The sequence below is a fragment of the Apostichopus japonicus genome, chromosome 12 (assembly GCF_037975245.1).
Source record: "Apostichopus japonicus isolate 1M-3 chromosome 12, ASM3797524v1, whole genome shotgun sequence".
NCBI lineage: Eukaryota > Metazoa > Echinodermata > Holothuroidea > Aspidochirotida > Stichopodidae > Apostichopus > Apostichopus japonicus.
In genome coordinates, this window is record NC_092572.1 from 6,745,043 (window position 1) to 6,769,041 (window position 23,999).

General features: G+C 33.2%; 2 protein-coding genes across 2 annotated transcripts in view; one reads left to right on the forward strand and one right to left on the reverse strand.

Annotated features, from left to right (window-relative positions):
- LOC139976869 (AMP deaminase 2-like) overlaps window positions 1–23,999 on the reverse strand; it is a 107,399-nt gene that overhangs the window by 30,999 nt on the left and 52,401 nt on the right. The gene's annotated exons all lie outside the window — the stretch shown is intronic.
- LOC139976868 (uncharacterized) lies at window positions 5,801–20,981 on the forward strand. Its single transcript, XM_071985730.1, has 15 exons — window positions 5,801–6,121; window positions 6,244–6,564; window positions 6,847–7,119; window positions 9,733–10,059; window positions 12,745–12,840; window positions 13,302–13,326; window positions 13,672–13,772; window positions 14,250–14,432; window positions 14,868–14,978; window positions 15,205–15,371; window positions 15,983–16,102; window positions 16,453–16,564; window positions 16,947–17,043; window positions 17,373–17,475; window positions 18,381–20,981. The coding sequence occupies exons 1-15, from the start codon at window positions 6,043–6,045 to the stop codon at window positions 18,474–18,476; spliced, it is 2,211 nt and encodes a 736-aa protein (XP_071841831.1). The 5' UTR covers window positions 5,801–6,042; the 3' UTR covers window positions 18,477–20,981.

Sequence of the window (23,999 nt, forward strand, 5' to 3'; positions counted from 1 at the left end):
TATCCCCGAGGAGAAATATATACGTTTTGATTTCAAACGTGTTGACATGAATTGTTGTTTGCAGCCTTCTAAGTGATCTGTCTCTTTCGAACGCTAGTTTGGCTGAACAGACTTGGCGACACTCGACCTCCTCTGAAACAAGGAAGTGAAAGACAAAGCTTAACCTGCACAAAGTATGGGGTCGTTAAAATGCAAATAGTAGAACAAAGCCTGTTTTTTTTTAAAAAATCCGAAAGCGAAACAGCACTTTCTGTTACACGATAGGCTAAACAATGAAAAAAAAACATTTATAACTAATGTAGGCTACCTCTGTTATCACGGTACGATTTTTTTCTAGATCTAACAGATCAAATACAAATGTTTCACCTTTCGATATGTAAGAAATATACAATAAAACGTGTACTGTATTTCACGTGGCAAACATTAAATCATTAAAGTTTTCCGCCATTAACTTGTTACGCTTTCGTGTTATTTGTAGTATTTTTAGTAGAAATTGTGACACAGTGAAACTTTGAATGTACTTTCTTGTCTTTCATGATAACAAAATATTATAATTTTCATCTCGCTTGCACCTCTTGTAAATATATTGTCAAATGCTTAGGAGTTCAATGCATTTTTCATCGAGCAGCCAATTACCCTGAGCGAAATACTACCGTGACTCTGTGTAATTCCATAGAGTTAGGTCTAGTTAAAACAGGCCTTGACAAGTAACATCCCACCATCACAAGACAGTCACTAATGAAATGAAACGTCTGATCGCTATATAGTGCCGTTTTATTCCACTCATTGGACCATGCAGGTGCCGGAACAAACATAACGGGCAATATAACACATGTATCACGAACTCACGATACTGGAATACAACAAATGAAATGGATAAATGCGATGGAATCCTAACATGACTATTTACACATGCTGTGAGCCAATCCCGGCGGACGTTGTAACTCACTACATTTACTAACACTGCTAACCTAGGCACGGTCTATACGCGGCCTACATACGATAATCTCAAACAGTAATTAGTATACTGTCAATTGCGTGATACCATGTTACATGTAAGGACGTCCAAGGCGTGTTTACGAGGAGACTTGAAAGGGTCAATTTCACATTAGATATGTCCGCCACAGCTGTCGAAAGTAAGTTTCGCAGAATGAGACAGTAAATGTGGTACCTTAACTTGATATGTCAATGCCAATGTAAGTGATATAACACATCCAATACCCCCATGAAAACAAGATTATCATAATAATCATAACAAATAAGTAAAAGAAAAACAATACAATGATATACATAGGTTTAGGTACATCATACAATATATGAATAGGATTGAATGACTGCAGCATATGAAAGCACGTGTATTAAGATATCGATGTGGACTTGAAAAGCGTTAACACAGATACTTGTCAATGCACAATAAGTCTGAAGTTCTTTGATTACCTCTCAATGAAGTGTTGATGACTAGCTACCGATGGGCGGGATCAACGGATGATGCTACAATAGCATATCAGCAATCATGGATTACTCCACTAGCTCTATCACCTTCATAACATAACATGGTTCTTCTCTTTATATGACACATGCACAAGCTACATCAACCGTGTTATTGAGTTAATGTTCTCAGGACAACAACTTTTGCACTCCTCAAATAACCTGTAACCATTTATGAATGTTTATTTTTAAAATGCCTGGCATTAACACATTGCTAAATGGCAGCTCCCTAGTTCACTAAGTCAAAATCTTAAAATAAAACGACACTTGCAGCACAGGTGTCTCCTTTCAAAGACACTAAGCTGACATTCTCAGTATCAAATATAGATGGACTAAAATTATGCTGTCAATGTACACACAAAACTATACCACTGGTCGAGAGACACTGGTGAATTTGCTCACAGAAATACAGTTAATACAGCAAGAAATGCTGCTATCTTTGCAGAGTTGATTGTTTATTAATATAAATGAGATCACATGATCTTAATGTGTCTAACTCCTCGTTTTCGTTTGTTTTTTTTTTGCTATTCATTGTAAATTTATAGACAACAAGTCATCTATAACAGTAATTAAGTGTCATATTTCAAACGCTAAACAGAATCTTTAAGATTTTACTTGAAAAGATCCCAAAGCTATTAAAGCTATTGCTAACTGTCATATTTCAACATTTTCCAGCTATCAATATGTCAACTTTATGTGTCAAGTATTGAACTTCGTGGAATTCAGGAATTTCAAAATTACACAACATTATTGTTACAACATGCCAGTATGCATATTGAAAATTAGTTGTTTAGATAAAAAAAATACATTTATTTTACTAGTGAAAAAGTGGGGTCTGTTTAGTGAATGTAAGACATCACTGACCAAATATCCGTCTGGCGCTTTTTTACAATCCGATTCGGTCAAATTGTAGCCATCTGGATCGCTTTCATTGAAAAAAAATCTGAGAATCCCTCTACAAACAACAACAAGTTCTACCCACTTTCGATCACCGATGCATTTCGATGATCTCTTTCAAATTATGATTTATTTACAACAACAAAAATAACTGCAATCTCCTACTTGATAGGGCTGACTAAACTATTATGCTTCCTGATACTGTATTATGTACTATTTGTTGCAGAACCCTCTGAATTAGTCACTTTCATCTTTATTGACCGTGTTGCTCGAAACTCAAATAACGTTTCATGAAAAGATAATTGAAAATTTGATCATATAATGTTCTTTTCTAAAATCCATATCTCTTCTTCACCATCATCTGGAAATGTACCTTTTTAACTTCATTAGGTCCACTTAACTATGCTTACCTATCTAAGTGCACACTGCCGTTGCGATGAAAATTCTATAAAAAAGTATAAAGCATAAAAAGAACACGTGTAGCTGCGGCAATCCTTGTTACACAAACACAGCAATCTGAAACTTATTTTCTGCATTTATAAACATTAATTTGCTTCAATCTACAAGTTATGTCTTCCTTACCGCATCAAGCATGTTGTCGTATTCTGAGAACTTGCGATTAGAGATATGAGTTCAAATTGTCATGACATGTGTTAATGTTTAGACCTATGACCCAAAGCGTCTTTTCCGTAAATGTTTTTCGATGGGATTGTTGTTTTTCTATATCTGTCTTCCTTGATTCTTACTTTTGAAAGGTCTCAGGCTTTCCTTGCCTTACTTTTGGAGTTCAAATTTACCGCTACGTTTCGAACACCAGTTTGACTGAATAATAATTTAACACATGCAATGTTCGTAATACAAGGAAAAAAATTAGCTTCTTGTATGTTAAGAAGCACAAAGCCTTCTATATAGATGAGCTGGTGTAGTGTCAATGAAACTTGTGTACTTGATCATAAATCAGAAGCGAAACAACTTTTTAAGTAGCATTAATGAGAAAATTGTCCAAATTAATTGTTGCCATGAATTGATTTATGACTCTGACTGAAGTGCAAATGCAATATGTTCGAATTAATCATTTATGGTTGATAAATGAAACACTATAATAGCATTTTTTTGTATAACAGTCGAAAGTTGGTCGTCCTTTCACTGTCTGTGTTTGATTATGTATGAACAAAAATCGTAAGTGCTGATGCTGATTGATAAGTCTTGAAAATCGTATCACCGGAAAACGTATTGTGCACGTTTGGAACTAAGTTGCATCTTTCCCACCTATTGGGAAGAGTCGACGTTCATTTAGCATAACATATTCACTTAATTCATTTGTGTTCAATTCAAATCATTGAGAGAACAAACTGAAAAACTCACCGAACGCTTCTGAATTGATCTTTTTTGCGATGTCTAGTTATTTTCTTGTTTCTTCTCTGCCACGAAGCTTCCCGAGGTAGCCGTTTTGCATTAACATGTTTACATACGTGATAACGCTTTTATCACCGTTTTTTTTTTTTTTTTAAAGTAGTGTACACTTGATCGTACACTGTACACTGAATTGTACACCGTGTACCCTGTGTACAGTGTACTATGTACATTGTACACATTGTACACTGAAGGATTTCACACTAAATTGTACACATTGTACACTTGATGAAGGTGTATTTACCTATCATCACCAGGCTTATGGACATTTAAATGTATAAAACTAAGAGAACCTGACATTTTGACGGTCCTTTTATAATTTGTCTTAGCAGGGAAAGATTACAAGTGCAACACACTATATCTGCCCTCTACCTCTTTTTTAAACCATGTATCATACTCATCCCCAATCAAATGGATTTTACTTCTTTCATTATTAGCTTGTATCTGCTCTCTCGCTCTCACTCATTTCACAGCCTAAAAGGTTCTCTACAAACTCATAGTAACGGTTTGCATTGTGTAATTTGCTTCTGATTTGAGAGTCTCTAGAACAACATATGTAAAGGTGAAAGAGAAACATTGACTCCAGTATGTTTATAATTATTAACTATTGTATAATTAAAAATATTATGTCAAGTACTATCAAATTATGTGACTACCACGGGAACTTAGGACAAAGGTCAAATGCATTGTTAGCTTTCTATAACAAAATGTCCTTAATCATTTCATAAATGTTCTTCGAATTTAGTACGAAGCTGCCATGGAATATGGAAATTTACATTGAAGACTTTAAGAATGAAAGGTTAGAGTTCAAAGATTAGAAAAAAATGGCATTGAATATTAGAACATCATTGAATAGACATTCAACATTCTAAAGTTAATTATGATAAAAACTCATCAACATATTTACTACAAAGGTCAATCCTCAAGCGGCATAGGGGAAATGCTGTTTTGTGCACTTTGGCTATAATACATGGTCTGAATTTACTATTATGAATCCCATATGCTACTATGTAGCTCAATTGTTCTTGAAGGGTGTTTGCAATAATATCTTGCTTAATTGTTTCTGTCAATGATTGATTGATTTGATTGATGTTTATCCAGGAAGGAGCTATTTTTTCGACTGAAAAGCTCTTGAACAGATTACGCATTAATAATAAGTTAAAAGAAAAACAACAATAAACTTTTATGTTGGGCTATATAGAAACTGTTCAACAAAAGAAGCTGTTTAGCCTCACACCGTTACGGACTGGTAATAAAGCTGACATATATTGCTCGACTCTCAGTTTAATAACTGTTATTGAAGTTTATCAACGTAAACAAAATTAATATTAACCAACTTCCTTGTACAATTACCTCTAAATTATCAAATGGCCAAAAGAAACCACAGAACTTTTAGCCAAAATATCATAACTTGTGACAAGAAAACAATGTCTTATTCATTGTTATTTTGAAATGGCGATAAATTGTTTGCTTGACTTCAAGCTAAAACTGACAGCAATACTACAAGTAAATTTTCGGCAGTCAGCATAAGCTGAAATGAACGGTTGATAACTATGTTATGCCAATTGTCTTTTACATAACAAAAAAGTTCTTTATTGTGGAAATTATTATGCATTAAATCACTGTCATTCTATAAACAAATATCAGCAATAAGTTTAGGCTAATATGAGCAGTTGATGCCATTTCTAGCAAATTGCATATAAACCTCCTTTATTCCGAAGTAGAATATCCACTTCCAAACTTTATGTCACAGTGTTAGATTGGTGTAATTTTTTCAAAAGTATGAGCAACATCTGAAGTTGATTCCCAATAGCCCTGTTTGACTGTGATTTACAATATTCAGACTAACGCATGTATTCCTGGTACACTATTCATGCTTAAATGATTTGACGCTTGAAAAATAATTTATTCAGTCATAATGATAACTGTAAATCATCCGTACATTTTTATTTGAAATTGACGAATCGAAAACGAGAGGCTTAATAAAACTGCCAACGCCTTTATTTTCGATATCGCCTTTGTGCTAGACGGCAATGTCATGTACTCATCCAACTGCGCGTGCGTAGAAATGACTGTTCGGTAAAGCTTTTCGATCAAATGTTTGAAGTAGTGATATGCGAAGGTCACTTTGTTGCAACAGTATGGAGTAATCCGTTGAGTAATAATCATGTAAATTCAAAGGAGTGATGCAATACATGACGAGGTGTAAGAGCGGAACGAAACTACGCAAAAAGCAAAGCTAAAATGTTGATACTTAGAAAACTAATCATCCCATGGATGTTTCTGTATATTATATTATCAGGACTACAACAGGCAATGTCAGGTAAATATAAATTATTTATATTTCTTTCTCCTTTATGGAAAATGGTAATGCAACAAACATATTTGGGTTAGATATTTTCGTTGTGAACGCATTTCAAGATCAAATATTTCTTCTTTTTATAGACAAACAAAATACGCTTCAAATGCAGACAAGATTGGCTGAAGTTGGATTCTCTACGGAAATAACATGTTCGTTTGATTTCCCTGACCGTAAATATTATGTAATATGGTATAAAAACGTGAATCATTTATTTAGACACGAGCCAGCAACATCTCTTTTTTTTAGTAAAGATGGATGTATCTATACAATAAATGAGCAAGAAGACACTGCGTTTTTAAGAATACAGAATGTTCGTGTTGAAGACGCGGGGAGATATCACTGTAAAGCTGTTCCCATTTTCGTCGGTAAACCGGTGTTCCAGTATTGGGATATTAACGTACAAGGTATGTAAGATTATTTATCATTTTCAAGTGTTTAAGGAATATTTCGCTGATAAATTATATGTGAAAGTATATTGAAGATAAAAATATTTGACACCGTCAAAACACCATTTCAAAATAATATAATTGTGATAAGAAATGGTATAAGATTGTGTTTTGACCTAAAGATGCAGAAAATGTTAGCAACATTTTTAAGCAATCAACCTAAGCCATGAGAAAATCTTTTAAAGATTTCGTTATTCCTTCATCGGCTTACCTTTCTGAACTGATTGTTTATGTTCTCAGATGGACCGATATTAGCCCCCATCAGATCTGTTATGGAGAACGAGACATTTTCAGCACAATGCTGTGTGACATTTACTTATACCACGGAGCCAGTGAAATATTTATGGTCTATTGGCATTTTGTTGGCTACGACATTCAGAGACAATTTTGGCGGAAATCTCTCCTGCAGTAATGTGTCATTTATTGCAGTAATAGGATTTCACAACAAGTTACTTGAGTGTACAATAGAAAACGAACTGAATTCTTCTACTCACGAGAGGATTAAGTTAATATGTAAGTATAATGACACATTACCTTTCACACATGGCCGGATACAACCTATTTTAGTTGAAAATATTTTAAAAAATGGAATATCCTATATCTTACAGCTCTCATTGAACAGTCAAGAAGTGTAATACAAAAGCTTATTTTCGTTATTCCATATTTGAAAAAAAACTGTCATTTTTCAGGCACAAATTAGAGGTTTGCTATCAATTTATTATTTTAAAAAAATGCCCAAAAGGGAAAACAATCCATATTTTGAGGAAGAAAAAACAGCGTTTCTCCAAGAACGGTAGTGAATAGCTAGAAATGTTACAAATATAATCAATATGAAACACAAATAATGCTATGATGGTCCCTGTTCAATTAATATTCATACTACATAAGGCGATTAAACATTAAAATTTCCTGATGGGTTTCGAGAAAAATAGTTGATATGACTGCCAATACAGTTAGATATTTGGTCAGCGACGTAGCTAGGAATATTGCAAGGGAAGGAAATGTTGGGTGATATTCGGAAAGGGGTCTAAGGGGCCCTCCCATTTTGAGAAATTTTTGAACAATTGAAGGTCTTTAAATAGGATCTGGTGCAATGTTTGCCAATTTCATCATTATCATATGATATCATATTATCAGCAGATTTTGTTCCCGGTTTGAAGTATTCTTTTACATGTTCTTTTACATATTATATCAGAAAGACAAACATAGTGCTCTTATACATGTTTTTCCAGTAGGATGATTATTGTTTATTGTCCAATGTCTCGAATTTAATATATTTGACGAACTTAGCTGATGGACAATATAAACTTTCATATTTTGAAAGACAACCAGATGTTCAGTGGCCTTAAAAACAAATATTGTAAATGCAGTGTATTACCAGTGTAATAATTATTTATACGAAGCGGGTATCACGTACGATTGCTAGCTTAGCTTCATAACATGTTGTTCGTGCAACAACCTAGGACGAAACATAGAAAGGATGAGAACGCACGTTGTCGACATCGTTGTGCATACGATTCGTGACACTCCATCGAGTGCGGTTAGGTAGGCTGTATGCATTTTATTTCGCAGTGGCCAATTGCAGGCTTGTAATAGGCTAAAGTTTAAATTAAGCTAATTGCATCTGCCAAACTAAGAAGCTGAATCAGTAGGCCTGGATGTTACTACGATTATAATCGAGTTAACGGAGCTGTCGAGTATTCAATATCAAGAGATCACTGACAAATACCATGCAACAACAAAAAAACAGTTTTTAACAATCTTTAGACACTGAAATGGGGGAGGAGTTGCTCCCACTGTTAACTCACCCTCTTCTCTGGTTAGGTCCCTGTATTTGGTACAATTTGCATTTTTTTACGAACCTTTGCTTTAGTGTAATGTAAACCATAAAGTAAGAACACAATGAGTTTCAAGCCAGAATACCTCGTCGAAAACTAAATAATTAAGATTTTCTTTAGCTGAGGTAGTTTGAACTTGAAGTTGAATGTGTGTAAACGAAGCTGATACTTTAAAGAATGTCAATCATTTTTTATCAAAAATTATTACTGTTTTGTTTCTTTTGTCCTCTTTAATTCATGTTTATCATTTTAAAGTGTTTTCTTACATCATAACATCTGAAATAGTTCTGTGAAGTAAATACAGTCATTTCACTCCAAGCAATATAAATCTGTCTAATAAAGATATGCATTATATGATGACAATTTCTGTTCATTAACTTATACAAAAAAAAGTTGCTGCCAAATCTAGTTAAAATTCTATTAATCCAAATCTATTAAATTGGAATAACAATAAAACATTCTTATACGTCAAAAAGTATTAAGCATCTATGCCATTACCTTACATAAGAAATGTTATTACCGCCACCATAAAGGTACTTTTTTTACGCGTATTGTTTTGTGGAGTGCCTGGCCGACGGAAAAGAAGGTACTGCTTTAAGCATATTGAGCAAAATGTCAGGGGAAAAGTTCTTTAACAATATTTGTAAAACGTTTATGTGTTTTATGTGAAAACATGTCATTTTATTGATATCTTCAAATAATTATATACTTTAATGAAAAGAAACAACATTCCAGTTTGCAGCGCAAATAATTAATACACATGAAGCATGATAGTTAATTGCTAAACTAATCATTAACGTATTGCAATGTACATAGCCACCGTATATGACCACAAGTAGCTCTGTACGTTATACAAGCTTTTTTATCAATTTAAATCAGGACGAAATTAAAACAATTTATTATCTCAATGTACTTAAGAATCATATATATATATATATATATATATATATATATATATATATATATATATATATATATATATATATATATATATATATATATATATATATATATATATTATATATATATATATATATATATATATATATATATATATATATATATATATATATATATATATATATATATATATATATTAATATATGAATATTGTTTGTTTAACTGTTCATGTTAAATAGACTTGTCCAACGATGCTGTAATTTAATAGTCCATGTTGAGCTATTGAGTCAGTGGTGTAACGAGATTAATGTTCTATTTACAACATATGTTAGGACAAAACATGCAAAAAAATGGGGAAAAGCAACGATACTGTATTTCTTCCTAACAGTACCACCTACAATGAAGTTGCAAATCAACGGCCGTGAAACCAATGCGATTGTCCCTCTTGCAAATGGAACAAACGTGAATATCACGTGTTATGTTGAAAACTCTATGCCAAAAGCAAATATATCTTGGAATTGTGACGGAAAAACCTGTCCTAGTGAAGGTTCTCTATTTAGTGATATGCATGAAAAGTTGAACAATACGAGTCGAGAATTGTTCACCACACGTTCAACAATCAACTACACGGCAACGCGGAACGAAGATGTTATTTGCACTGCTGGACTTTATGGGGACAGAAACTGGACCAAAAGTGTTAAAATTTTTGTACTTGGTAACGAAAACATTTTGTTTTATATGTAAGGGATTTAATGTAGGTTTGGTTATTTCTCTACTAAATACTGATATGTATAATTACATATATATTACAAAGAAAGCAAACAAAATGCAAAAAAAATCAAGAAAGCATTTAATGAAGAAATGTCGCTTGCTAATTGAGTTGTAGAAGAATTAAATGTATGGTCAAGTTACCATATCAGAACGTTTATAAGGCTCGTTGCATATAGTCGGCTGTATTACATATCATAAACGTTGGCGCATTTTCTTATTGGTTCTGTACAGGCATTTTGGTAAAAATGATGTGTATGAAATTCTTAATGCCAACATCGCATTGATGTTTAATATATTACTTTTTTACTTTTAATATTTTACTTTATCTCCTTTAAGTTAAATCAATCAAACCAAACACTTACAAAAGGTATAATTGTTAATGATCATGTTTCTTTCATTTGGAATAATTTGTTTGAAAACTGACGTCATTTAACTTATTGTCAGCCATTACTTTCAATAAAACTATTTCCCTTTTGCTTTTGGCTCCATCTCAATTCGGACGACAAGTGTAAATATATATATCCTCCTTACTTAATGGAACAGCGTAACTATTTCGACATGATATAATTACTTGCAAAATATATTATACAGGTCCCCTTGTTCATTATTTTTACATCTTAAAACAATGTATACGATAACTGACACAGTTTTTATTGACTACTTCCATCCATATCATCTCCGTGTAAGATCTATACTAGCTCCAAAGCTTACGTATATATATATATATATATATATATATATATATATATATATATATAAATATATATATATATATATATATATATATATATAAATATATATATATATATATATATATATATTTATATATATATATATATATATATACATATATATATATATATATTTATATTTATATATATATATACATTGTTATCGTTGTAAGATGCATTAGCACACAGCATAAAACTGACGTTGCGGTGTGTGATTTTAGAGCCCAACTAGCTAATTTCAATCTTACCTCAGTGACTGTTGCTGGTGTGAATTTACCTGTCCAAATAAACCCAGTGAGAAACTGTGGGGTTATGTTCGATTCTGGTTTGACAATGAGTGCTCAGTTCGCGTTTTTCATCACATCTACAAACCACCATCTCACCTACACTAGCCGAGCACGCAATATGCTCAGTAATGAGGTAGCCAAGCTATAGCTGTACACACTCTAGTCACCTTCAGTTTGGACTATTATAACAGCCTATTGATTGGTATAAACAAATCACTAATCACCAGAGTTCAACATTTTCAACGCACCTATCCAGCTGATGCCCATAGCTAGTACAGTAACTACTGCTGCCACCTGTAACACGTTTACCGTGTTAGGAACACAAACGGTAGTTACTGATGAACGGTTGTTGGACATGAACAGTAGTAACATGCGTAAAAGTTACACCAGTAGTTACTGCACTAGCTCTATGTGTTTGAAGTAAAGGAGGTACGGAACCGGTTGATTCCAGCTCACCCCTCTCTTTAAATTACGCCAATTCGTCATGCCGAGAACGAAGCAAGGCATGTTCGCGTATATCTATAGGCCTACTTATAGCACAAAGCGGCAAGATACGATATCATTTTAGAATCGCGTATTAACGAACTCGCACTCATCGGTTGGTACAGCAACTACTGTTCATGTACCACAACCGTGCATCAGTAATTCCTACTTTGTGTTCGTAACATGTGTTACAGGACATGAACAATATTTATTGTACGAGCCATGATTGTCAGGTGTTCTATGGCAAAATAACTGATCAAATCCAAAATGCTTGTTCTAAAAGTTCACAGCATCAGCAGTCGCCAACTTATCCCGGTCTAACTTTTGCTACAACCTTCACGCAGACAGCTTAGATCCCGTACATCTTTATCAAGTTTCACTTAATCCAAAACTCACAGTGTGACTTTTGCTGGTCGTTCTTTTTCTTGTTTCGGTCCCAAAAAGTGGGACAGTCTTCCAAACCGTATCAAAACGTTCAGACTATTGATATATTCAAGAAACTACTAACACTTTACCTGTTTTAGCAAGCGTACCATAATTAATGTCATGCAATTTACTCATAGAGTCTTTTGAACAACTTTCGTTGATAATAACGCTAATAAAAATGTTTCTGATAAATTGATTAATAAAAAGCAAGCAAAAGATTACTAATACTTCGTTTGCGCTAACACATTCTCAATACTGAAATATAATATTTGTCGTTAACCCAGTTTCCTCATAACTTTTTATGTTATGTGTATATTGAAGTAATCGTGTTATCTATGCAGAATGAGGTTATGCTTTCACTTTATTCAACATTGTCAAAATGTTGATACACAATATATACAATATACAATATATATATATATATATATATATATATATATATATATATATATATATATATATATACATATATATATATATATATACATATATATATATATATATATATATATAGTATTTACAGTACTTTTGTAAAGTAAGCGCATTGGCGTATTATAAGTATAAATATTATAGTATCTTAAATTACGTTAATAATTTGTTATGATTTTCGACAATATACATGTAATATTGCTTAATTGTGTAACATTGGATTGAATTTTAAATTACAAATGTAGTTAATCACAAAGTATGCTTTTTCTAAAGGACCCAGTGACAATCTGCTTACGTATTTTGTTATCATTCTGACTGGCGGCATTGTCATAACAGGATGTCTGTTAATCATTTGGAAGAAACTTTGTTGTAAGTAAATGTAGTTTCAAGCAAATGTAAAATAAATTTGTCTCACGTCCAGCGTAATTTTACATAATTTGTTTATTTTCACATTCTTTCGTTCTTACCTTTGAAAACATTAAATAACCTAGGTTTTTTTTTAATAAAAAACTACAACCAAATAAATCAAATTTAATACGAATTGTCTTCTATGACACTGTACTAAGGGACACATTAACGATGTTGTTTAATTCATAGTCTGACAAAACATCGGGCAAGAAAAAATATACGAAGACCATGGGTCAAAGGTGAAATGGTATTAAAATGTAACAATATTTGGTACAATGAGTAATGTAGATATAATGTTCATATTCCTGTATTATTTGAAAATGAAGAATAGGAATGTACCAATTATTTCAATTTAAGGTTGATAAGAATCATTGGAAAAATCAGAAAGTTTATAAAATTGTTTTAATGATTGTTCATTTCAGCGCATAAAACAACTTTACCATTCGTGTAAGTTTGCCGTGATTCCCGTTCGAACGAAATATGCGTTCGTTTCTTGTATATCTTTAGGTTTAATAATTTAATTCAAGATTGTATGACAATGAACTAGACAAGTAAAAACCAATATTTCCTTTAATTTTATCTTAATTTAATCAGTTAAATAATAAAATTAATTTGAATATTATACAATTTAATGTTAGCGTTATACGTTACGGCTGTACCTATTTCAACCTATACATTCGGTGTTTTTTTTTTCATTTAGAGCTTAAATTCAAGTTTAATGTATTTATATATCTTTATAACTTTCTTTTAAACCAAATATTCAAGTGATTTTTAATATTATTTGTTTTTCAGAAGCACAGCGACCTCCCTATACAACCGCTTTACACACGTTGCAATGAATTTAAGAGAATTGCCTTCAATTCAATCGAACCATGCAGAGCCTTTAAATATTGGTAAGTACTGCAATAGTATTCCCTTGTACGGTTGTGACATTGGGCACTTTCATGAGTGTTGTTTAAGTAAAAAGATGCACTATATGCCCTGTGACCAATTTAGGTACTGTCTAATGAAGTTCAATTATACTTGGAGTCAATGCGTTATCTCAAACAAACAAAAACATTAATGTTTACAAAATAAAGAGGAGAAACTAAGGGTCAAGAACTCCGGTGAAAAAGACATATTTTGATTCCAATATTCATCACTTGACATTGTATTATTTGTAACATGAACACCAATTAATGGTCAAACCTCCTTGAATGGACCGTTGTTTTGACATATTGAATAACAGGGTACTTTCCTTTAAATAAAAGTAATGTTGTGGACACACAAAGAAGGTGATACTTTACTTTAAAGGCTTTAGTATTTCATGAACAGTAAGTAATACACACCCATAGAGATTACAATAAATAGTAACACTATTTGTAATACAGGACAAAATAGACACGAGGAAGAAAATCAAAACCATAAGAACGAACGAAAATTTTTGAGTGCCGACGATGTAAAGTTAAGTTTCCAGCTTTCTCGTGAAGGCACAATGACGTACTGGGTAGCAACCGTCTTGTCTGGAGACTGCTCATCAAAGGTTACCAAAGTCATTGCTAAATCTGTTTCAGGTAACGCACAAACTGTGACTTTTCTCTACAAGGCTTAACTCCAGCAACAGTAACTGCAATTTATAGTGCGATTTAATGTTGATACTTCATATACAAATTGATGAGAATATTCATTTTAAGGTTAAAGTTACGTTAATGAGATAAGTGAGGATATCAGTGATGAAAAGTTTCTACCAAATAAAGAAATAATAATCTACATATGTATCCTACGTCAAAGAATATGCAAATGGCACTAATCTCTAATTATAAACAATATATCGTCAGAGTAGAATATTTAAACTACTCACCTCTCTACCTACATATAATGTAACACTTTCAAAATAGGGACTCAACATATCGTTACCGAGATAAGTGTGTAGTTTACACATTGCATGTTCGATACACTTAAATACTGTTTAATACTAAGACAAATAGGCTACCTCCTTTTTCGTACAGAAAATGCTCGTATGAAAGAACTAATGAACTTTCGAGCTTTGGCAAACTCTGTCATCACTTTGCAAAAACAAGAGAACATCGTTGAAGTTCTGGGGGTTGCCCATGATGACGGTAAGTTCTCCTACCTGTTTACATTACTCGATAGATCTTTTTGAGTTGTCCTTGATATGTACTACACACCTGTACATGAATGGGACTTGGAACTTGGAACTTAGTTAAATTTTGAATTTGATAATTGTTATGTCGTAAGATATGGTCTCATAGTTCTCATCCGGCACAAATAGTTCATATGTCAAAACACAATGAACATCATCACCTATGTGACATTCTTTTCCAGTGCCTTATTTCATTTACCAAGAATACATCGAAACGGGAACATTAAAGGATTTTTTGATGTCCGGTGGTTCATATAAGGAAGGTATTCCGAACTACAAGAAAAACTTACAGTTAACCACATTTGCAGCTGATGTTTGCGAAGGAATGTATTTTCTTGCCAAGCACAATGTAAGAGTACAGTATTGCATTAACTGTGTATGTTTCTTTGTTCCACTTGATTTGTTTAAAATGAACAGATGTAATAACATGTTATATTTTTTATAGAAAATACTGAAAATGATCCCAAAAAGTTAGAAATAGTTTATTTTTATATTTTCATATGCAAAATGATGCAGCTGATGTAACCCTGCTATCATTACTTATCTAGCTTCAAATTTTAATCGTGCTCTTTTCCAAAGGTGGCCATGGTCGTGTGAAGAGAGGTTAGGGCCCTAACCTCTCTTCACACGACCATGGCCACCTTTGGAAAAGAGCACGTTTGAAATGCACCCGGGTGCATTTCAAACAAGTTTTGTCAAAAGTGTTTCATGATACTAACGTTCAAAGTGTATGTTTTCTTTTTCAAGTTGTTAAGCTGGCTACAGACTGTTAACTAGTATTTTTAGTAGTAAGTCAGAAGCGATGTGATTTGAAAGTGAACAACAACTCATATGTTACATTTAACGGGTGTTCTCGGTCGAAAATCTCCGCAAGCGTTGAACCAGGAAGGATTCTTTGCTATCAGTGCTAGTATCTTTTCTTTCAATTATGTATATTCCTCTCTACTTACGCACTGACAGTATCGCCATCCGGTGTTATCAGCAAGGAAAGCTCTTCTCAGTTCTACAGGAAGATGTAAATTGTACGATTTCTGGCCTGCAGACTTAGCCACAGATGTTATAAGCCAGATACTAACAAAGGTACTCCACATTGCTAACCAGCGACATGTCACATTGGCCTTAAACTTATCATGCTTATTACCAGATACAACATCTATAAAGAGAATGTATTTTAGAGAAAATGAACTTACGGCCGTATGCATATAAACAACTTGTAGGCAATTGTAGGCAATGGTACTAATTGGTGATCAAAATAAGGTATTAATTTCATCCTATTAATTTAATGATAGTGCTATCACGATGAAAAGGCAAATCTCATTTAGTTATGACAACACAGTCATATGTAGGGCCTTGTGTATAATCACGTGGTATGTGACACAATATTTATTTTTTATTTTTACAAACAACTTATTTTGTTTCTTGCTGCTTAGACAATTCCACCAATAGCATGGCTTGCTCCTGAGACAGTCTTTATTGGAAGTTATTTGGAGAAGTCAGACGTTTGGAGTTTTGGCGTTGTCTTGTGGGAAATCTTCACTTTAGGTGTGTGAAAAACTTACTTTGCTAAAAGATGTTACTGTTTATCACAAACTGGAACTTAGGGGAAACTCTGTTGTGTTCATATAATAATATATATATATATATATAATAATAATACAGAATGTAAAATAGAATAATATTATATTATTTGATGTGATATGACATGATATTATACTATAGTTTGTGGAATATGAAAGCTTACGAAATCACGTAAGATTAATTCAGAGGAAAATGCAATGTTCTTTTTGATAACATAATGATAAGAAGAGGAATTTAACCTTCATTTGAAGTTGGTGAATAGTTGATTCATAATTGGTTTAAAAAAAATAAGAATGCAATTTCATTCGAAGGTTGAACAAAAAGTAAAATCAATTAATATTCTTAGGGGAAACTCCATATGGGGGTCTAACTTGTGATGAGATCGAAAACAAACTGAGACGGAAGGAATACTTGGAACAACCAATGGCGTGTGCAGGAGGAATGCAAGTATCTTTTCTTGTTATGCGATAAAAGGATATTATAAATCGTACTAAAACTGTGTTTTAAAGGGAAGGTGATTTGCCCTCCATTTAAAACCATTATGTGAAAATTAACTTATGCATCATTTATCTGTTTATCATGAAACTATAACAAGAAGGCCTACAAATCGTGTAAAGCTCTAACATACTCTTGCTTTTAGAATAATAAGTAACTCTGGTTAGAGAAGTACATATATCAGACTATCAGCAAAACCTATATGGCGAATTATATCAACTTGTATGTTCAGGAGTATTTATAATGTATTTCAGTTTAACTTGTTCTCGTTCTTTAGATTTGGTGCTATGCTATCGATGTGGAGTCAAACAATAGACAAACGACCATCTTTCGCGAGTCTTCAGATGACCCTACAAGGGTTATTGAACGACATGAGAAAAGTATGTTTGATATAAATAAAATCATAATCCAAAAGTATTGAATTCCTGGTTATTATACTAGCGAATAAGATAATTTCATGATTCTTAAAATATTGAAGATATTTGGCTGGTCCCATTAATATATTTTACATATGTCAACACACAATTCAATCATTTGCTAACATATGCATGAGAGAAATATTTTTAGTGAAAATTAAAGGAAACTTAATTTTATGATGACTACTTTGAAGTAATATACAGTTTATATAATAACAGTACCGATAAATTCGTTTACATAAAACAACTTAATTTACACACCAACCAGAAAAAAATCTACTTCACGACCGGGTGATACGCACTCATTAAATGTAATATAAAGCCGGTTTATACGCTTTCACACACCAGTAGAATCACCGTGGTTGTGTGGTACGGACCTCGGTTTGTGACACAAGATCAGGGGTTCGAATTTTACTTTCGCCTGATGACTCACGAGAGATCGAAACCGGTCGTGAAGTAGAACTTTCTGGTGTGTTGGTTTTTATTAGTTTAATATATGTGTCATGCCACTTGCTCTACATTTATTTATTTCTTATTTAAGGCTTGGCTTGCCTAAGCAAAGTGATAACTCTGTGTAAATTTTCAGATCGAAAAGCACCAGGGGTGCACTTTGTACAATCATAAAACTTGGGTAAAACGCCCTCATGTACAGTTATACAAAACCAGTTTATACGCATTCGCACACCAGTAGAATCACTGTGGTCGAGTGGTACGGACTTCGGTCTGTGACACAAGATCCGGGGTTCTATTCCTACCTTCGCCTGATGGAAAAAATGTGTGGGTGTTTGCTACTCAAATTTATATTACAACCAAATGGTAAACATTTACCGAAGATTATTCTTTCCCTTGGTTTTCATATTGTTTTCTAGTCATTTAGCTGCGACGCTGCTGATGATGAAGATCCAAGATATTTTATCTTGAACAAATATCCGGAAGATGATGATTACACTGAGTGCAAGATGTAACGTTATTTCGGAAATTGTCACGAAAAAAGAGAAGTTTGTATTTTTAAACAAATAATTGAGGAACATTAACAATGTTAACCTGCTAATATAAAGCTATATATGAGGTTAAGGGTACTGTTGGGCCTCCTTTCAATCTAACCAATGTACTTAAATAATGCTCAAAACGTCAAGCAATCAAAATAAAGTACTATCAGGGGTATATTCGAGTTTTTCTGTCAGTATACTTGATGAAGTCACTGAATTTTCGAAGAGAATGTTTAAAATTTTCACATCACATTTTGCAAACCTATGAGCTGTTAATAAATTAGAATCCAATGTTAAAATCACCCTCAAATGTTTCAAGAGTTTATAATAATCATAAAAATTTATGGAAATAAAATATGCATCATCTTATGAAGCTAGACATAACCGTTGAGGGAAATAAAACTAAAACATTTGCAAGAAAACTGATCTAATAAGACTTCTATATATATTATAACATATCTTATATTAAGTAAGTAAGACTGTATTGATTCATAAATTCAAGCTACATGGGACATCTATTTCCTAGTGAGTTTTTTTTTCGACAACGAATTGATAGGATAAGTTCGTGTTGTTCTACCATTTTCAGTTTTTGCTGGAGATACCTTAAGATGGTTTTTTGCTGTAGGAACAAGACTTAAGTATTTTTTTATCGACGTTTTAGTGAACAATTCTCACATTAAAGTTAATCATTAGCTAATTTCCAATTGTTTTCAGGAGCAATCATGTTATATTATATTCATAAAAGCATCATAAACATTCTCTACAGTTAGACAGTTTATGTTTATTGCTATCATTGTGCATCAGCTTCAATAAGCGCTTAAACTTTTAAGTAAATTCAAAACGCGGTTTTCATTTTGAATTAATTTTTACCAGCAAATATATTTACTAAAATATTAACAGAACATTATTTCTTTAATATTTCTGTCGTTTATGCGAAGAGAAGGAAATGGCAGAAATGACCCTCTTTATATTTTACTGCAGCAAAAGTGAATTGTGTCACTTGGATGACATTTTAGAGCTAATCGTATCGCACACAAGATTTTAATAACCTTTCTTGTTTTTTTTCGTCGCCTATATAATGAGCAGAAAAGAAAGTTAATTAACATATGATATATTTTATATCTCACATGATAAACGACAAAAGATGAAGTGTTTCTGAAATACCATCGTCAAGAATATGTTTGTTTTTTATCTTTAAGTATGCTTCTTTTATCTACCAATGAACAGTATCTTTTCATGGATAGTAAGCACGGTATTAACCTAATAGTCGTGATAACAGAGTAATGTGGCAAACACTTACATAGCAATGTTTAGATGATGAAAACATGAAGGGATCAATATGACGAATAGTATTTATAGAACAAACAGTCTGATCTACCCTGGTCATGATTACCATGATTATTACCTTTACAATTCTTTAGTAATGCACAACCTGCTTAATATGGTGTTTTTGAAGTTGACAAAAGAGGTAAACTTTCATTAACATTGTCAATATTATTTTCCTCAATGATTCTGCATTACGTAGGTGTATGCGCATATGTTGTCTAACTCGAAACATGAAACAGCGTTGACGATCAATTTAATTGTTACTTTTGAATAAATAAATTGCCAAGTATTTTGTAAGGTTCAGGAATATCTTTTATATTTGTGACAATATAATTAGCGAAGTAAGAGATTTATTTCCAGTCAAATACATAGCAACACAGAAGAATATATTTTTGGGAATAATTAAAGGGTCTCTTTTTGTCACAAAGAAACCGACAATCATTTATTTCTCAGTTTTCTTATTAGTTGAAAGTTATGCTGGCAATGATTCACGACGATACAAGTGATTGCAACGGGAAATGATCAAAAACCCGATGACGTTAAAAAATTCACTGTCATAGCTTGCTGGGCCATTCACTTGAACATATCAGTTTGGAATTTGAAATTTAAGATTTAGAGATTGATTTCATAACCACGAAGCAGTTAATAAAACCTTGGTAAACGATGGTGTTACCGTCCTACAATTATCCATGAGAATCACAACTCTCCGATAGATACCCTAGCCTATGCATGGTGAACCTGCAAGAGAAGGAAACCCAGAAAGACTAACTGGTACTTGTTAGGACTTGGAAATGTGCTGAGTATCCGTGCAAGGGAATATGTACCTTCTTTAATTCTTACTGTACAGTGTAGTTTTTGTTTAAAAAAACCCTCGTGTAAAACAATAACTGAATAAAACAATGCATTTTTCATTGGTGAAAATGTACTTTGTAACGATTTCGCTGTTCCCCAGGCCATATTTCATTTTCAGCAAAAGAAGCCTATTTGTGCAAATAAAGTTCATCTAACAATGTGCTTCAAGAGAAATAAAAAAGAACTCATATTATAGTAAATGGGCCTTTCATAGAGACATTGCTATATAGAAGTGGGAAAGGGGATGCAAAATACATGGCACCCTTGGTACCAACATACGAACAACAACATTGTCATTGCCAGGTAAGCGCTTACTGCGCAGTAGAACAGGTCGCTGCAGAAGTCCACTTTAGAAATTCCATTTGTTGGAATTACAAATATCCTCATGTCTTACTGTGATCCTTAAAGCACATGCTACCGATTTATAGTACGATCCAGTTTTTACTTTGGTACAAAAAGCTAGTACAGTAGTAACTGTGTTGTCAGTGTGTATCGAGTGCACTACAGATGCTTTGTATAGATTTTTGCCTTAATGCAAATACAGTTTCCTATGTATCATTATTTGCATTTATGAGGAATAATCTTCCCTTGGAAGAAACTAGAACCAACAGGTACTTCATGCATTATTTATATATATAGAAATCTCATCAGGTGGAAAATTTGATACAGGGAATGAAATTTAAATGCCATTATCGTTGCATAACAAATATAATTAGAACGATCCAGTCTGTAGATCGACAACATGCAAGTGTGACTCAAATATTGTAACAGTTTTGTATATAAAATAAAATAAAATAAATTGGCACAGAATGAGTGTTGTTTCTTTTTCTAAAGTATTTTTTCCCTATTCTAAATAGATTGCTGGTTGGTTTTAGGAGAGGCGGGATCGATTGTTGACTGATGTTGTTTCATATAGGTGTGTAAGAGTTATATCATGTTTCAGCCTGTTTATACCGAAGTTGGCAAGGACAAACACTATATAATTTGGATGCGATCCACTGAAAAACTGAGTTAGCAAAATGAAATTGACACTGCAAAAAATTCAATGAAAACAATGTCAAGTCATTACATACAGTTTTGAAGGAATTGTACGGTTAATTACAATAATGCCATCAAAAAAAAAATAGCGTATCAAAAATGTGTCAGGTAAAAAATTTGCCCAAGATTTGTTTCTTTAGACCCTGCCCCTCGTGATAATTTACTCAACAACAGAATATGTCATTAAATATATTTAAATGGTTAATAACCATGTTAATAACAAGTATGACGTTTGTAACCAAATTTTTTACTGAGGTATTACACGTTTTTTTTTTTTTTAGATTAAGTCCCGCATTCTAACGAAAAAAGGGAATATATGAGGACCACCAGTGGGCTGTGGTGTATCATCGTGTCCAATATCAATGAAAATTACTATACTGTCCTTGAGGTTGAATGTTTCCAGCTACTTTGAACCACATCGTATATGGCCCTGTCCCGCATGAAAATTAAATGAGCAACAGAAAATTGGCCCGTTACTCTATGTAATAGGATGGTTTGTTACCTTCAGTCTCTTGATGGAGACACATTTGAAGCGGATTGCCTTTAAAATAGGAATGTTTTTTGCGTATCTTCACAGACGAAATCCCTACATTGTAATGCTACAAGAGACAAACATCTGTTTATCCGATTTCAATTATTAGAAGAATGAATAGGGGACATAATCGTCTTTTGTTTTTTGGTGGAAAATGTTGAAGTTTCATAATCGTAAACTTATATAAAATTAGCAAAAGAAAGAGCTAGATAGAGGCAAGCTAAAGCGAATGAACTTATTCAGGAATCGCCGACCTTTAACAGCAGCTATGAAGCGTATAGTCCACAAAAATACGTTCACAATTAATGGAAACTCAAAACGAACTGTTATATTATTACTATAAGCTAAGAGGAACCATCATTAGATCTCGTACACGGTGGGTGGTGACAATAATTCTAAATATTGTTTAATTCTGAAGAATAACAATAAGTCACTTAATACAATTCTACAACTTGAGAAGAGCAATGGTATATTCGTATCAGACAATGTTGGTATTTTCGAGAAGATAAAGACGCTCTATACCTCAGAGGGATGTATAAAGATCCTTTTTGCGGCAAGCTCCCGACCAGAATATGAACGATATCAACTTACAGTCCTGTGAAGGCGAACTTACTCTAGATGGATGCTTCCAAGCTCTAACGACAATGAGCAATGGTAAAGCTACAGGAGTGAACCTTTGTCAGACTTATTGAAATTCAATAGGGTAGCTGGTTTTATCATCTCTAAATTGCGGATATCGTAATGGGTAACTCTCAACAGAACATACAAGAGATATTGTGACTTTAAACTTAAAAAAGCAATAAGACTACCATCTCTCTACAAAATTATCGTCCTATCGCACTCTTAAATAATGACTACAAAATTGTTGCAAAGGTGATAGCTTTTAGATTAAAACGTGTCTGCCATAGTCTCATTGGCCCGCATCAGACCGGTTTTATGATACATAGGTTAATTGGGGAGAATATTAGGTTCGTTTTAGACCTCATAGAGTATTGTTCGCATCATGATATTCCGGGTTTTCTGTTGCAAGTGGATTTTGAAAAGCGTTTAATAAGTTAGAATGGCCCTTTGTTCACAAAACTCTCTCGTATTTTAACTTTGGCACTAACGTGGAATAACGTGTTCTATAGCAATTCTATAGCTTCTTCCCTCTTCAACGGGGGGGGGGGGGGGGGTCAGTGTAGTTAAATAAGTCCTTATATATTTATTCTGGTTGCAGAGTTGCTGGCTATAAACTTCCATGAAAATAATATTATTAAAGGTATAAGAATAAGTAACACAGTATTGAAAGTTATGCAGTATGCTGAAGACAACGCACCATCCTTGATAGGAGTGACGGTACAATTACTGAGACGTTCCATATCTTAAATAGTTTAAAAGAATATTCGAGTCGGAATATGAAGTTGTCCAAGCCAAGTTCTTTTACCGTTGAGTACCTACATGAATACTATGCCAGCTACATTTTTTACACATGGTCCAGTTCTGCTGCGTGGGATTTCCTTCATCGATGAGGGAAATTACATTTTCCGACTGAATTATCAGCCGAAACTTTCCAGACTTCCAGGATAACCCAAAATAGTGCATCTAGAGATTTGACTACGATTGGGCGACACATAATTGTGAAACATGTGCAACTTCTTTTCCTCTGTTTGGTTTTGCCAAACACGCCGAGCAGATTAATGAGGGATTTGGAAAGTATTATCTTCAATTTTATTGGTCGAGGAATCCAGAAAAAAAGTATAGCGGCGGGT